Consider the following 17,371-nt stretch of genomic DNA (forward strand, 5'->3'; position numbering starts at 1 on the left):
TCCGTGGGCGACATGTCTTACCAGCAACCAACCATTGCTGACTCCCTCTGGGCACCCCGGGCTGTGGGACAGGTCTGGTGGGGAGGCACGAGCCATCCCTCACACCATGGAAAAGGTAGTAATGGGGGATTGGGGAGATGCAGGTGAATGGGGCAGCCAGAGTGAATGGGGAGCCATTGATTCACAGATCAATAGAACTTAAGGCCAGAAGAGACCATTGGATTATCTCGTGTGACCTGGGCAAAGAACTCCCCCAGTTACCCCTATACTGAGCCCAATGACTTGTGCCTGGCTAAAGCCAATCTCTTCGACAGGCATCCAGTCTGGAGTGGAAGACATCAAGAGATGAAGAATCCACCACTTCCCTTAGTGGTTGGCTCCAATGGCTAATCACCCTCACTGTTAACAATTGGTGCCGTACTTCTCCTTTGCAGTTGTCTGGTTTTAACTTCCAGTCATTGCTGTTTGTTCTGCCTTGCTCTGCTTGACTAACGAGCCCTTTAGTCCCGAGTACTTTCTCCTAGTGAAGCTACGAAGTATTGAGGCACCTCCCTGGCTTCTTTTGGATCACCTAAACAGACTGAGCTCATTAATCTCCTACTGTACGGCATTTTCCTCAGGCCCCGGATCATTTTTGAGGCTCTTCTTTGCACCCTCTCCAATTTCCCAGCATCCTTTTTAAAACGGGGACCCCAGAACTGGAGGCAGTATTCCAGCATTGTCTCACCCTTGCCATGTACGGAGGTGTCATAAATATAAAGGGAAGGGTAAACCCCTTTGAAATCCCTCCTGGCCAGGGGAAAGCTCCTCTCACCTGTAAAGGGTTAAGAAGCTAAAGGTAACCTCGCTGGCACCTGACCAAAATGACCAATGAGGAGACAAGATACTTTCAAAAGCTGGGAGGAGGGAGAGAAACAAAGGGTCTGTGTCTGTCTATAGTCTGTCTTTGTCGGGGATAGACCAGGAATGGAGTCTTAGAACTTTTAGTAAGTAATCTAGCTAGGTACGTGTTAGATTATGATTTCTTTAAATGGCTGAGAACAGAATTGTGCTGAATAGAATAACTATTTCTGTCTGTGTATCTTTTTTGTAACTTAAGGTTTTGCCTAGAGGGGTTCTCTATGTTTTTGAATCTAATTACCCTGTAAGATATCTACCATCCTGATTTTACAGGGGGGATTTCTTCATTTCTATTTACTTCTATTTTTATTAAAAGTCTTCTTGTAAGAAACTGAATGCTTTTTCATTGTTCTCAGATCCAAGGGTTTGGGTCTGTGGTCACCTATGCAAATTGGTGAGGCTTTTTATCCAACATTTCCCAGGAAAGGGGGGGTGCAAGTGTTGGGAGGATTGTTCATTGTTCTTAAGATCCAAGGGTCTGGGTCTGTAGTCACCTAGGCAAATTGGTGAGGCTTTTTACCAAACCTTGTCCAGGAAGTGGGGTGCAAGGTTTTGGGAAGTATTTTGGGGGGAAGGACGCGTCCAAACAGCTCTTCCCCAGTAACCAGTATTAGTTTGGTGGTGGTAGCGGCCAGTCCAAGGACAACGGGTGGAATATTTTGTACCTTGGGGAAGTTTTGACCTAAGCTGGTAAAGATAAGCTTAGGAGGTTTTTCATGCAGGTCCCCACATCTGTACCCTAGAGTTCAGAGTGGGGGAGGAACCTTGACAGGAGGTAAATCACTGCCCTACTTCTCTGCACTCCCCACTCTACACATCCCAGGATCGCATTAGCCCTTTCTGTGTCACCATCACACCGGAGCTCACGTTGAGTTGTTCTCCACTCTCCTTTCAGAGCCATGGCTCTCCAGGTCACAGCGCCCCACTCTGTCGGCATCCCTTCTTCACAGATGTCTATAACTTTGTATTAGGCTTTATTAAAAAACATTTTGTTTTAAGGGGCCCAGCTTACCAAGTGATCCAGATCAGGCGGTATGACTGTGTTGTCCTCACTAGTTACCACTCCACCAATCCTTGTGTAATCTGCCAATTTGATCAGCAGTGATTTTAGATCTACTTCCAGCTCGGTGATGGACATGTTGAGCAACATCAGGCCTAGTGCCGATCCTGATGGAACCCTGCTGGGAACCGCCCCATTTGATGGTGATTCCCCATTGACAACTACCCTGTGCGATCTGTCCATTAGCCAGGCCTTCATCCACTACCAGGCGCTATTCATGCTATAGAGAGCTAATTTCAAACAGCGTTGTGTGGTACAAAGTCAACTGCCTTCCAAAACTCAACGTGTATTACTATAGCCACACAGTTACCTGCACCAACCAAACATGTGAGCTCCTCAAAAACCATAATAGGTGTGTTTGACATGACCTATTTCCATAATGCTGCAATGAGTGGCAGTAATTATATCCCTGTCCTCAAATACTGTATTGATGGAGTCCCATATTAGCTCTCCCACTGAGGACCAGAGAATTTCAGGGAGTCAGAGACTGACTATGGAGGAGGAAGCCAGGGGGCTTGCCTGGAGATGGGAGAAGGATTGAAGGAGGGCCTGAGGCAACTAGGAGACATTTCTCGGATGAAGCCTGTAGAAGCTGGGGGGCAGGGGCATTTGGGGATGAGGCCTGTGGCAGCTGCAGGGGAGGGGGTAGGGATGAGGCCTGTGGCAGGCAGCTGGAGGGCAGGAGGGTCATTGCAATTAGGGCTGTCACAGCTGGGGGGCGGGGGGTCATTGGCTTGAGGCTTCTGGCAGCTGGGGGGTGAGGTGTCATTGGCATGAGGCCTGTCACAAGTGGGGGATCGTTGGGATAAGGCCTGTGGCAGCTGGAGGTTAGGGGGATCATTGGGGTGAGGCCTGTAGCAGATGGGGGATAGGCGGTTGTTGGGATGAGACCTGTCACAGCTGGGGGGTAGGGGGATCGTTGGGGTGAGGCCTGTGGCAGCTGGAGGTTAGGGGGATCGTTGGGATGAGGCCTGTGGCAGATGGGGGGTAGGGGGATCGTTGGGATGAGACCTGTGGCAGATGGGGGGTAGGGGGATCGTTGGGGTGAGGCCTGTGGCAGATGGGGGGTAGGGGGATCGTTGGGATGAGACCTGTGGCAGATGGGGGGTAGGGGGATAGTTGGGGTGAGGCCTAGGGTTGGCAACCCTCCCAATTTCGCTGGGAGTCTCTCGGAATCGGGCTCTATCTCCCGGAGGCTACTGCAGCCAAACCGGGAGATTTTAGGGTGCTAAAAGTGTGGTGGTGCAGCTGGGTTAAGGCAGGCTCCCTGTCTGCCCTGGCCCCATGCCGCTCCTGGAAGCATCCAGCACGTCACTGTGGGGGGGCAGGGATCTCCTTGCGCTGCCCACGCCCCAAACGCCGACTCCCCAGCTCCCATTGGCTGGGAACTGCGCCCAATGGGATTTGTGGGGGCGGTGCCTGCAGGTGGGGGCAGCACGCGGAGCCAACTCCCCACCCGTCAGGGGCTGTAGGGATGTGCCAGCCAATTCCAGGAACGTCGCAAGGCCAGGACAGGGAGGGAGTCAGCCTTAGCGTAGCTGCACTGCGGACTGGGACCCGCCCAAGGTAAGAGCCACCCGGTCAGAGCCTGCACCCCTCACCCCCTCCTGCACCCCTACCTCCTGCCTGAGCCCTGAGCCCCCTCCTGCACCCATTCTCCCTCCCAAAGCCTGCCCCACTCACCCCCTCCCACACCCCAATGTCCTGCCCCAACCCTGAGCACCCTGCTGGAGCCTGCACCATGAACCCCCTCCCGCACCTCAAATCCGAGCCCCAGGCTTAGCCCAGAGCCCTCTCCCACATTCCAAACCCCTTGGTCCCAGCCCAGAGCCCGCACCCCCTCCCACACCCACTCCCCCTGCCCCAGCCCGGTGAAAGTGAGTAAGGGTGGGGGAGAACAAACGATGGCGGGAGGGGGGAGGGAGTGAGCGGCGCGAGGCCTCAGAGAAGGGCCAGGGCAAGTGCACAAAATCAAACACCCTCCCCTGATGCCCCGCCCCTTCTCTGAGGCTCCACCCCCCCTCACTCCATCCCCCCTTCCTCTATCACTCGCTCTCCCCCACCCTCACTCACTTGCTCATTTTCACCAGGCTGGGACAGGGGATTGGGCTGCGGGAGGGGGTGCGGGCTCCAGGATGGAGCCAGAAATGAGGGGTTGTGGGTGCGGGAGGGAGATCCAAGCTGGGAATGGGGCCGAGGGGTTTGGCCTGTGGGAGGGGGTTGGGATGAGGCCTATGACAGCTGGGGAGCGGGGGGTTATTGGGATGAGGCCTGTCACAGGTTCTCCCTTCTTCCCCAGCTCTCTGGAAGCAAGTCACTGATGCCATCAGCTCCTGTTCATTCTTCCCATCATCTTGGCTCCGGCTTGGCTGGTGCCAGGCAGGAGGGCACTGCAAAAAAGAGGAGAGATGCCCCCACGGGCATGTAGAGCCTGAGCTGAGGCATCCTGGCAGCCCTCTGGCTGTGTGAGATGCTGGGCAGATGTGGGGGTGTTGGGCCCAGATCCTGGCCCTGGGCAATGAATGGGCACCTCAGCGATAGCATCACAGCACAGAGACAATCCTTCACTCACACCCTGGAAAACATTGTCCTGGGTCAGGGCCAAGCCTGGCTCCTGGAGGTGATAGAGGGGGGAAAAAAAAAACAATTGTGTAAAGCTATGCTTCTGTCTTTTCTCTACACTTATGGGTAGAAAGAATTTGCACTGTGTGTAACCTTTACTTCCTGTGCGGGGAAAGAACCCCTTATAAGGATAAGCCTCCATGTTCATACCACAGGACCCAAACAGACTGGGTTTAACTGGTTTGAACTGGAAGAAATGTCACAATTTATGTTGAGCCAAGCTATAAAAGCTCAACCTTGTTCTTTGTTCAGGGCTTCGCCATTTTCCTCTGTGTAGGAAATTGGTGAGCCCTTCAGCTGTCATACTTGCTAGCATTAAAGTGCCTCATTTTATCTAAGAGCCACGACTCTGTGTTTGTTTGGCTAATACAGAAGTACAGGGAAGGCTACCCTCCCGGCCCTGGACGGGAGGGGAACCCTTTTTCCCTAACAGAGGAGTTTGGCCAACGACTTCACTGGGCACAGGGTTAGGCTCCTCCGCTGGGTTTACCCTTCTGGTTTTACTAGACTCATCTCAGAAGGGGTCGCAGCCTTGAGGGGTGAGATTTGTAAAACCAGTTGTACTACAGATTGTCGGACATATATTTTTCACAAAAAAATTCCAATTTGGGTTGACCAAAATATTTAGCAAGTTTGTACAGAAAAAACAAACAAATTCATAAGAACATAATAATAAGAATGGCTATACTGTGTGAGCCCAGTGGTCCATCTAGCCCAGTGGCTCTCAGCCTTTCCAGACTACAGTACCCCTTTCAGGAGTCTCATTTGTTTTGCCTACCCCAAGTTTCACCTCACTTAAAAACTATTTGCTTACAGAATCAGACATAAAAATACAAAAGTGTCCCAGCACGCTATTAATGACAAATTGCTGACTTTCTCCTTTTTACCACATCATTATGAAATAAATTGACTGGAATATAAATATTGTATTTACATTTCAGTGTACAGTATATAGAGCACAATACAAACAAGTCATTGTCTGTTTGAAATTTTAGTTTGTACTTAGTGCTTTTTACGTAGCCTGTGGTAAACTAGGCAAATATCTAGATGAGTTGATGTACCATCTGGAAGACCTTCGAATAAAACTCAAAATTAAACAGAATTTCCCCTCCAGTTTTTCAGTTTGGTCAATGAACTAAAAACTTGGTTATTTGCACAGCGGTAATGAAGGCACTGCCTGCAGAACGTCTCTTGGTCATTGTGGCATGCGTCACCCCGGTGTTACTCCGTGGACCTCCACTGGAATGAAGACATGCCTGGGTGAAACTGGGGTGTCAGAGGGAAGAATCAGGCTCAGAGCTTGTACCACCACTTAGAGAAGTGGCTTATTCATCTCCACTTGTTAATAGCAGATGAAATGAGCAAAGGCAAAAATAGGCTAAGAGGTCTCCGATTACTGGGCATTCTCTTCATTGCCTCCAAAATAAAATGGCATTTAAAACATGGGTGTTTATGCTGAAAGTAAGGGGGCTTTCCTGTCAATTAACATTTCTTGAAACCTGTAAGAGTTAGCCAGCAAAGTTCCCGGCATGGGCAGTGCTGATGCTGTCTGATCAGCCAGTGCTAAGTATGCGATATCCCAACACCACAATTCAAACCTTCAACTCAAGACGGCTTTGTGTTTCAACATTTCCCCTGATTTTATTTTGAAAAATTTGAAAACATTAAAAAATGCTGTAAATCAAAACAAGACATTCTGTTTCAGGGTGTGTGTGTGTGTGTGTGTGTGTATGAGAGAGAGAGAGAGAGAGAGAGAGAGAGAACTGGTTTGGGACCGTCCCAAGACTATTTCCCCCTCCATTGTTCGGAATGGCTGGCAAACTGAAAAATCCCTTATTCACACAGCTGTAATCCGAATCCGGCAAACCCACAGGGCATGATTACATGCCTGTTCCACTGAGGTTATACTGTACATATCACAGCCATGGCCACTCACAGGGTGGGAGATGGGTTTTCTCTGCTTCGAGAACATGTATATTACAGGGTTTTAAGCCTCCCTCTGATGGTGCCATTAGTCCTTGGGATGAACAGGGTGCTGGTCTGGGTGAATCACTGTCTGTTCCGAGCGGCCGTTCCCATGCTGATGCATGTGCGTGTGGGAGAGAATTGCTTGCTGTGCGAGGAGCGATGGCCCCGCTTCTTTCTAAACATCTGCAAACCACTGGCTGTTTAGGTATTGCAGGCCCTAAGCTGCCTTCTCTGCCCCCATTTGCTAAACACCACAAAGGATTTGAAGGAGAATGATTCTGCCAGTGATGGCATTCAGTTCAGCGTCTCAGGACTGATGATCTGGAGGATGGCGTGGATTGCACCCTCAGCAAGTTTGCAGAGGACACTAAACTGGGAGGAGAGGTAGATACGCTGGAGGGTAGGGATAGGATACAGAGGGCCTCAGACAAATTAGAGGATTGGGCCAAAAGAAATCTGATGAGGTTCAACAAGGAAAAGGGAAAGGAGTCCAGGAGAGCTGGCTGTATTTCAAGGAATCCCTGTTGAGGTTACAGGGACAAACCATCCCGATGAGTCGAAAGAATAGTAAATATGGCAGGCGACCGGCTTGGCTTAACGGTGAAATCCTAGCGGATCTTAAACATAAAAAAGAAGCTTACAAGAAGTGGAAGGTTGGACATATGACCAGGGAAGAGTATAAAAATATTGCTCGGGCATGTAGGAATGAAATCAGGAGGGCCAAATCGCACCTGGAGCTGCAGCTAGCGAGAGATGTCAAGAGTAACAAGAAGGGTTTCTTCAGGTATGTTGGCAACAAGAAGAAAGCCAAAGAAAGTGTGGGCCCCTTACTGAATGAGGGAGGCAACCTAGTGACAGAGGATGTGGAAAAAGCTAATGTACTCAATGCTTTTTTTGCCTCTGTTTTCACTAACAAGGTCAGCTCCCAGACTGCTACGCTGGGCATCACAAAATGGGGAAGAGATGGCCAGCCCTCTGTGGAGATAGAGGTGGTTAGGGACTATTTAGAAAAGCTGGACGTGCACAAGTCCATGGGGCCGGACGAGTTGCATCCGAGAGTGCTGAAGGAATTGGCGGCTGTGATTGCAGAGCCATTGGCCATTATCTTTGAAAACTCGTGGCGAACCGGGGAAGTCCCGGATGACTGGAAAAAGGCTAATGTAGTGCCAATCTTTAAAAAAGGGAAGAAGGAGGATCCTGGGAACTACAGGCCAGTCAGCCTCACCTCAGTCCCTGGAAAAATCATGGAGCAGGTCCTCAAAGAATCAATCTTGAAGTACTTGCATGAGAGGAAAGTGATCAGGAACAGCCAGCATGGATTCACCAAGGGAAGGTCATGCCTGACTAATCTAATCACCTTTTATGATGAGATTACTGGTTCTGTGGATGAAGGGAAAGCAGTGGATGTATTGTTTCTTGACTTTAGCAAAGCTTTTGACACGGTCTCCCACAGTATTCTTGTCAGCAAGTTAAGGAAGTATGGGCTGGATGAATGCACTATAGGGTGGGTAGAAAGCTGGCTAGATTGTCGGGCTCAACGGGTAGTGATCAATGGCTCCATGTCTAGTTGGCAGCCGGTGTCAAGTGGAGTGCCCCAGGGGTCGGTCCTGGGGCCGGTTTTGTTCAATATCTTCATAAATGATCTGGAGGATGGTGTGGATTGCACTCTCAGCAAATTTGCGGACGATACTAAACTGGGAGGAGTGGTAGATACGCTGAAGGGGAGGGATAGGATACAGAAGGACCTAGACAAATTGGAGGATTGGGCCAAAAGAAATCTGATGAGGTTCAATAAGGATAAGTGCAGGGTCCTGCACTTAGGACGGAAGAATCCAATGCACCGCTACAGACTAGGGACCGAATGGCTAGGCAGCAGTTCTGCGGAAAAGGACCTAGGGGTGACAGTGGACGAGAAGCTGGATATGAGTCAGCAGTGTGCCCTTGTTGCCAAGAAGGCCAATGGCATTTTGGGATGTATAAGTAGGGGCATAGCGAGCAGATCGAGGGACGTGATCGTCCCCCTCTATTCGCCATTGGTGAGGCCTCATCTGGAGTACTGTGTCCAGTTTTGGGCCCCACACTACAAGAAGGATGTGGATAAATTGGAGAGAGTCCAGCGAAGGGCAACAAAAATGATTAGGGGTCTAGAACACATGACTTATGAGGAGAGGCTGAGGGAGCTGGGATTGTTTAGCCTGCAGAAGAGAAGAATGAGGGGGGATTTGATAGCTGCTTTCAACTACCTGAAAGGGGGTTCCAAAGAGGATGGCTCTAGACTGTTCTCAATAGTAGCAGATGACAGAACGAGGAGTAATGGTCTCAAGTTGCAGTGGGGGAGGTTTAGATTGGATATTAGGAAAAACTTTTTCACTAAGAGGGTGGTGAAACACTGGAATGTGTTGCCTAGGGAGGTGGTGGAATCTCCTTCCTTGGAAGTTTTTAAGGTCAGGCTTGACAAAGCCCTGGCTGGGATGATTTAACTGGGAATTGGTCCTGCTTCAAGCAGGGGGTTGGACTAGATGACCTTCAGGGGTCCCTTCCAACCCTGATATTCTATGATTCTATGATTCTAAGGACAAGTGCAGAGTCCTGCACTTAGGACGGAAGAATCCCATGCACCGCTACAGACTAGGGACCGAATGGCTCGGCAGCAGTTCTGCAGAAAAGGACCTAGGAGTTACAGTGGATGAGAAGCTGGATATGAGTCAACAGTGTGCCCTTGTTGCCAAGAAGGCCAACGGCATTTTGGGCTGTATAAGTAGGAGCATTGCCATCAGATTGAGGGATGTGATCATACCCCTCTATTCGGCACTGGTGAGGCCTCATCTGGAGTACTGTGTCCAGTTTTGGGCCCCACACTACAAGAAGGATGTGGATAAATTGGAGAGAGTCCAGCGAAGAGCAACAAAAATGATTCGGGGGCTGGAGCACATGACTTATGAGGAGAGGCTGAGGGAACTGGGATTGTTTAGTCTGCAGAAGAGAAGAATGAGGGGGGATTTGATAGCTGCTTTCAACTACCTGAAAGGGGGTTCCAAAGAAGATGGATCTAGACTGTTCTCAGTGGTGGGAGGTGACAAAACGAGGAGTAATGGTCTCAAGTTGCAGTGGGGGAGGTTTAGGTTGGATATTAGGAAAAACTTTTTCACTAGGAGGGTGGTGAAACACTGGAATGCGTTACCTAGGAAGGTGGTGGAATCTCCTTTCTTTGAGGTTTTTAAGGTCAGGCTTGACAAAGCCCTGGCTGGGATGATTTAGTTGGGGATTGGGCCTGCTTTGAGCAGGGGGTCGGACTAGATGACCTCCTGAGGTCCCTTCCAGCCCTGATATTCTATGATTCTATGAACTGTATCAGATGTCCCAACAAAGCACAGTCAGCCCCAAATGAGAATCGTTACACTGTCCCCTAGTGCCAATTCCAGGTACTGCAATTGGGCAAAAAATAGCTCCGGAAAAGGTAACCAATCACCAGCATTCAGCATGGGATTTCATCTTTCTTAGCAGTCTAAAGTGCTAGAAATGTCACAAGAAATAGCTGATCTTCCACTTGCTCCCAGGCTGGTCCAGCACTTTTAAGAAGCTCTTTTATGCTCGAAAAAACCAAGCACTTCAGGCTTATCAAGTTCACTGACTTTTCAAATTTATTTCAATTTTTAAAATAACCAATAACCTGCCTTTGCAAGGCTCTAGGGCTCAGCTTGTTAAAGGTATTTAGGCTCTTAGGCTCATTTGAAAATCCCATTAGGTGCTTCTGCATCTTTAGGCACCTAAATATTTGTAAAAATCTGGCCCCAGAAGCCCCTACACACCTCAACACTACGATACAATCTCAGCAGCATTAACAGAATCAGCTCAGCAGCAGCTCCGCCGGCCACCTCCAGAAACTCCTTTCCATCCCTGCATGGTCTAGGAAGGACAACCTCCGCCCTCCAAACACCATTTTGCAGCACGCCTAGAAAGTCACCGTACGGGCCCTCCTGTCAGTATTGCCAGCCCCACACTTTTAAAATCATGAGTCGGGACAACCAGAATGGTGAGATGGCCTTAAAAATTAAGAGACTGATGTAAGCAGAGTCAGGATGAGCTCCACCCTGACATCTGGTGGTGAGGTGTGGCAAGCTGTGGAAAAGAACTTCAGGGGCCGATCTCATTTGCATAGGCACACCCACCCCACCTAGAATGAGCCATAGCTGCCCAAATGGTCACTTTGGCTGCTGTGGGATCCCCAGTGTCTCTGTTATTGGGACAGGAAGAATAAATTGTTATTACCCTGATTATGGGAACTGTGCTTGGAACTGTACTTGGCCTTTTGTTATGATGGAGGGACTCACCATCAACTAAGTAGTGCTCGCTAGGCAAGGGTCATGGGTTCCAAAACTCTGTGAATTGAGAGAGATTGGGGATAAGTATTGGTACTTGGTGGTATGGGCCCCTTGGTGAGGGCCTTACATGCTAATTGCACTTTCTCCTCTCTCCACTATGAAATATCAGAGCTAATTTTGATTCCTTTAGGAGTCTAGTTACAGGTTGCTGAGCTCACTTTGGGCTAATGGTGCACCAGCACTGAGGCTCCCCTACTACAAACTGAAGTCACCTAAGAGCTGAAATCACTGAGTGTTGTGTTAAGTAGTGGGGGAGCCTGAAGATATATTGTGGAGCAGTTTGCGGGATGGCTGGAGTGCCTTGTGGACAGGCTGGTGGAGCAGTTCATAGGCTGGCGGGAGCTGCTTGTGGGACGCGGAGTAGAGCCCTATGGAGCTGCAGGGCAGTCAGCTTCAGATCATGTAAGGTACCCCTTACCTCTCTTTCCCCTTCCCCCCCTCCTCCCGGATCTCCACCCAGGTTGGGAGGTAAAGCTCTTCAGCTAAACTTTCAAAACTCTGGGGCTGCCCTGACCAGGGACAGAGACTTTTGGGTCATTGGACTTTTGGGATTTTGGGTGATTTCGGGTTGCTGGATTCAAGAACCAAAGGGAAAGGACACGACCCAATTTGCTTGGGGTGGGTTTTTGCTCATGGGTTGTGTTATGGATCCTGGTGGTGGTGTTTCCCCAACATAATGCCACATTGTTTCTCTCTGTTATTAAAAGGCTTTTTGCCACACTCAGACTAGGTGCTTGCGAGAGGGAAGTATTGCCTCTTGGAGGCGCCCAGCGGGGGTGGTATATATTTGTTACCTAGGGAGGTGGTAGAATCTCCTTCCTTAGAGGTTTTTAAGGTCAGGCTTGACAAAGCCCTGGCTGGGATGATTTAACTGGGAATTGGTCCTGCTTCGAGCAGGGGGTTGGACTAGATGACCTTCAGGGGTCCCTTCCAACCCTGATATTCTATGATTCTATGATTTGTCCCAGGTCACCGGGTGGGGGCTCAAGTCGGTTTTGTGTTGTGTTATTGGAATGGAACCCCTAGATACTGAACCCGGCCCTTGTTGCTGCCAACTCTGACGGGCAGAAGGGTTACATTTAAAAATAAAAAGACTGAATAAGAAATGTGAGGTTCTTTCTATTTGCCCTCTGGCTTCTCAGACCTCGGCTGCACTTGGGTCACATGTTTACATTTTTCTCTGTAACCAAGAGAGCTAGAAACTTCCTTTGGTTAGGAAATGAAAGCCAAGAGTCTCACCTCATCAGATGCTTCCAGGAGCTGGAGCTTTAACAGACAAACCAAATACCAGGAGAGTCATTGCAAAATCACAAGTGTTGGCAACACTGTATTGTGGATGAAGGCTGGCAGCAAATTCCGAAGTCTCGGAGACCTGGTAGACATCACCCAGCCAGCCCCCACCTCTCCTCTGCTCAGGCAAGGCAATGGGAAGCTGCCTCCTTTCTCACACACTACTGCACATGCATATTTCCCACAGCTTTCCAAAGCAAAAGCAAGAAGAGAAAAGTACCGAGGTGATTACCATCACTAACTGAGTGCTGACACTGTACAGGATGCAAACTAAGACCCAGGCCTTCCCCTTCCCCAAGGAATTTGAAAGTTTTTAAGGTAAAAGTCTCCTCCAGTCACAAGACCCGTATTTGGCTTGTGCATTTTCAGAGAAAAGTGGAAAATACCATTGAGGTGGTGATGTCAAACTCTCTAGTCAACCTCTCATCCAGGCCCAAGAACGGCCATTCCTCTCAGCCTTAACCAAGTGTTTTGTCTGGAATGAGAGAATGCTGGCAGACTGTAAGTGTAACAGTGAAAACGCCCAGAGCGTCCACGGAGGCTCCCGCACTCTAATGTGAGCAGCGCCCCTTTGGGTCCATATGCAGCATGCTACTCCCTCCCCGCCGTTCCCAGACACCACGAGGACTCTAACCTTTTCAGGGAGGGCTTCATATTCCCCAGCTCGGATTGCTGGCAGCGATTTCCTGCTCTCCTTCCGCGCTGCTTCTCCGTACAGGTACACTGCAAGAGGAAATGCATACATGACGGACCACTGGCCTGGAACCATCCAACACATGCATGTTAGTGTGGGTGCGGACACTGGGGAAAGCCCTGGATATCGCCCAAGGTGTTCAAATACAGGCCAGCTCTAACATAAAGCGCCAAGACAATGGACACCATATTCTGCCCCGGTGAAATCACACGTAGCTTAAGGGAAACCGGAAAGCTTTTAAAAGAGATAAAAGTTCTCGGGTCCTAATTCAATAACTATGTTTGTGTAGGCCTGGATATCACAAATATACACCGAAACCAGCTTCTCCTTCATTTGCTGTCCAAGTCATGAGTTAGCGATTCGGCACTTTCCCTGCCACCAAGAACAGAGGTAATGTATGAAGTGCTCTCAGCAGGGCCTATACGTTTTTACTAGTACTTCCAAGAGTGCCTACTAATTAGGGCTTAAAATTTGAAAAGCAGCCAGTGATTTCAGGTGCCTCCAGTCCTGAGACTCTTCAAGTGAGCGGATCTTCTAAAAGGGCTCAGCAGCCCCCGTCTACAATCAGACTCTCTCCATTGTCTCTCAAGTTGGGCTCCCCAAATCACTTGTGATAGTTTTGAAAACCTCGGCCCTCCTTGCTCATGTGTGGCAGATTTCAAAGTTCATACACTTCTCTTGCCGGGATAATTTAATGACCGACATTTTAGCCTAAGTTAACTCTTGTAAAAGGGGTTTGTTTGTTTTTATCACAGCAGGACAGTCCCAGTGCAGAAGCGGAACAGAACCATGTACTGTGTCCATGTGAGCACAGGGCGAGATGGTGGAATTACTGAAGAGGTCAGAAAAGAGGTGGATACAGACAGAATTCTCTCCCCTCCCCATCACCAACTCACCAGGCACGCCCAGCTCCACTGACAATTGCTGCCCAAACAGATTGGCACAGCGAATGCATTCTTCCATGGTGACATTCCTCACTGGGATGAAAGGACAGACATCCAGGGCACCCATCCGTGGATGTTCTCCTAGGAAAGCAAAGCACCATTCCAGAGATGTGCACAGAGGCCTGGAAGGGTATGGGGGTGGGTGGGATGGAGGGGAGGGGAGGACGAGCCAGTTTAGATAAGGCCGGACTTTATTTATTCATTCCTTATGATCTCAGGACTCAGCTAACACCCCTCCTGCCTCAGGGCCATTGACGCGACGGGACTAACCGATTACGCTGTCTGTATTTGCTCAACTGACTGCCTTGTTTATTCCAGCCCAAAAGAAAACGACCACAAGTTCAGGGTCATCAGAGGGAGATGCGGAATCTCTGCTCCTATCGCAGCTTGCACCTGGCTGGGTAGATTTGTTGGCCTCCCACAGGACATGGGGAGGCTGTTTGAAAAGTGACTGCCCTTTGTGTTTGTGCAATGTAGCTCCAGCTGCAGGGAGCGCACGGCTCCCCTAACAGCTGCCCGCCGGGCTTGGCTTCCATTGTATATCACAGGGAGGAAAACCCCTTAACGTCATGAGACGGGAGAGGGAGAGCCGTCCAGTAGCAACCTGAGTAGCGCTCCCAGGGAGACCCCGAGACTCGAGCACAGCCACACTCATGGCTGCTCCGGTTTGGGCCTATAGTTGCTGCTCTGCGTTGGCTTTGGCAAATCACCTCAGCCAGATCCATGCCGGACCTGACAGCTGAGACCTTTGGCAGCTCACTCCCCTGGGCCCCGCCAAGCAGCCCATCCTCCTGCTCCGCCACCACCCTGATCACCTCTGTGCCTGCCCATGTCAATGAGCTGAAAAGCCACTCTGGCTGCACACAGAGCCCCCTCGACGACAGCGTCTGGACTCCCCACAAAGGTGTAGACCGTCCGGTTGGTGGATGGGCCGGCATCCACATCCAGCAGGACGCACCCCGGTGTCTGAGAGACAGCCTCACCAATGGCATCGATCACCTGCAAGAGAGCACAGCCGAAGAAGGGTGTTCTGGCATTCAGAGCTACGCCCGGCTCATTAATGCTTCCTCTCAAAAGGCAGCCCAGCATGGAGTCTGCTAAAGAAAGGAGCCAAGGCATGGCTGGGTTTGTTAATGTTTCAAATGCACCCCTAAAAGTGAGCCAGGAGCCAAACGCCTGTTTGCAGCGGAATCATTCATGTTCAAAGCACAGCCCGTAATGTCACCCTCCAGCTCCAAATCACGGCCTGCCCTGGGGTCTGCAAAATAGCTGGTCAGCGTAATCAGAGCAATGTACGACTGGAAGGGACCTTGAGAGGTCATCTAGTCCAGTCCCCTGTGCTGAGGGAGGACTAAGTATTGTCTAGTCCAGCGCTACTCAAAGTGGAGGTCCGGGGACCGGTGCCAGTCCACGAGCCATCGGCTGCTGGTCTGCGCGCACGTTGGAAAAAAAAACTGCCAGTCCCCCACATCAGATAGCTTGAGAAGCACTGGGCTAGACCATCCCTGACAGGTGTTTACCCTGCTCTTAAATACTCCAATAGAGGAGATCCCACAACCTCCCTGCACTATTTGTTCCAGAGTTTAACTACCCTGCTCATTAGGAAATCTCCCTTGCTGCAATTTAAGCCCATTACTTCTTGTCCTGTCCTCAGTGGTTAAGGAGACCAACTTATCATCCTCCTCCTTGTAACAACCTTTTATGTACTTGAAGCCTGTTCTCATGTCCCCTCTCAGTCGTCTCTTCTCCAGACTAAACAAACCCAATTTTTTCAATCTTCTCTCACAGGTCATGTTTTCTAGACCCTTCATCATTTTTGTTGCTCTTCTCTGGACTTTCTCCAATTTGTCCACATCTTTCCCCAAATGTGGCACCCAGAAGTGGACATAACATTCCAGTTGAGGCCTAATCAGCGTGGAGTAGAGTGGAAGAATGACTTCTCGTGCCTTGCTTACAGCACTCCTGCTAATACAGCCCAGGATGATGGTCGCTTTTTTTGCAACGGTGTAACACTGTTGACTCATATTTAGTTTGTGATCCACTAAAACCCCCAGATCCTTTTTTGCAGTACTCCTTCCTAGGCAGTCATTTCCCATTTTATTTGTGTGATTGATTATTCCTTCCTGATGTGCAACTTAACCTGGCCCCTGTTGTGTCTGCGTCATGTTAATGTATTTAATTACATGAACATATAGAATGGTTCACATAAGACAAAGTTCCCATATACTGTTTTTTCCTACAACCGTAGAGATGCATGTGAGCTGCTTGTAACCTCTGTATTACACTGCATGTCAGACAGTCCACAGAAGTCTTTTATATGAATACTAGACAGTATGCTGTACTTAGAAAACCGACTACAGGTGATGTATAGCAACACAGAATAATGGGAAAGGGCTAGCATATGTCATACAAGGCTTTAGAATTAAATTGCAGCAAGGCTGTAACACTGTTAACGGGGTTTCATTAATGTAGCTTTCAGTAAATTCTTTCCATCTGGAAACAAGCATACTGTGATGAAGGGGGGAGATTTTCCTAGCGTTGTGCATGAACACTGCGTGTGTCGGTTTTCCCTGCGTGCTGCATGTGTAACAAGGTGTGGCAGAGAGGGGTTTGTTACTGCAAAGGGCCAGGTGTGACCTTGCCTAGCAAGCTGGACAATGGCCTGGATGCTGTGGAACTTAGTAACCAGGGACTTGGAGGCCCAGAGGCCCACCCCATCTTGGGAGCCAGATGGTTTTGGCCAGGGGAAGGACAAAGGGCTGAGAAGAGAGGACTCTGGTGATCAGACCTGGCAGGGATGGAAGAGGGAGGGCCCAGGTGATCTGTTTGCCCAGGACTGAAGACAAAGGATGGAGGAGGGGCTTTGGGGAAGTTGATATATGGTGGTCGGCTGGAAGGAGGGGGCTTCTAGACCAGGGACAAAGAGCAGCCTGAGCCACCTGGACGCTGGACAGTCCCATCCAGACTGTGCTGAGACTTTGTGTGCTCAAGGCCCTGAGAACTGTCTGTGCTGTGTTCCTGACATACAATAAACCCCTCTGTTTTAGGCTGGCTGAGAGTCCCTGCAGGCTAGAGATCACGGTGGCATTGCTCCCTCTGGGGGTGGAGGCCCCGAGGGTCCAGAGCGAGTGAACTCCCTGGTGAGAGACAGGTGTCCTGAAAGCTTAGAGGTGTGGTCCTGGGAGGCAACGAGGCCAGAGGGCCTAACCCCAGAGAGTGCAACCTTCACGAAAGGATGACACACTGAAGGGGGTTACTCCCAGGGGTGAGAGCACTGGGCCCGTGAGTCCGTGACACATACATTTTTATGTCAGTGTATGAGATAATTCACTGTTCAATACCCTTGTTGTTGTCCACTTAGAAATATACTGATACCTTTCAAATCAAGTACAAATTCTGGTATACAAGGTCACCTGCATTAAAGAAACAGAGTAACAATATTTTACAGCACGTGCTTTACTCAGGGAAGTTGTTTATGGACTTTCGCAAGACAATCAGATTGTAGGTCATG

The 17,371-nt window shown here is 49.7% G+C and overlaps 1 protein-coding gene across 1 annotated transcript in view; it reads right to left on the reverse strand.

Annotated features, from left to right (window-relative positions):
• Positions 1 to 17,371, reverse strand: part of FTCD (formimidoyltransferase cyclodeaminase) — a 48,688-nt gene that overhangs the window by 26,575 nt on the left and 4,742 nt on the right. The window contains exons 2-4 of the mRNA XM_077830135.1: positions 14,676 to 14,859; positions 13,813 to 13,941; positions 12,857 to 12,945 (exon numbers count right to left, since the gene is read on the reverse strand). Of these exons, the coding sequence (XP_077686261.1) occupies positions 12,857 to 12,945; positions 13,813 to 13,941; positions 14,676 to 14,859 (402 nt within the window). The remainder of the gene's footprint in view (positions 1 to 12,856; positions 12,946 to 13,812; positions 13,942 to 14,675; positions 14,860 to 17,371) is intronic.

Source organism: Eretmochelys imbricata, chromosome 11, assembly GCF_965152235.1.
Source record: "Eretmochelys imbricata isolate rEreImb1 chromosome 11, rEreImb1.hap1, whole genome shotgun sequence".
Taxonomy (NCBI): Eukaryota; Metazoa; Chordata; order Testudines; family Cheloniidae; genus Eretmochelys; species Eretmochelys imbricata.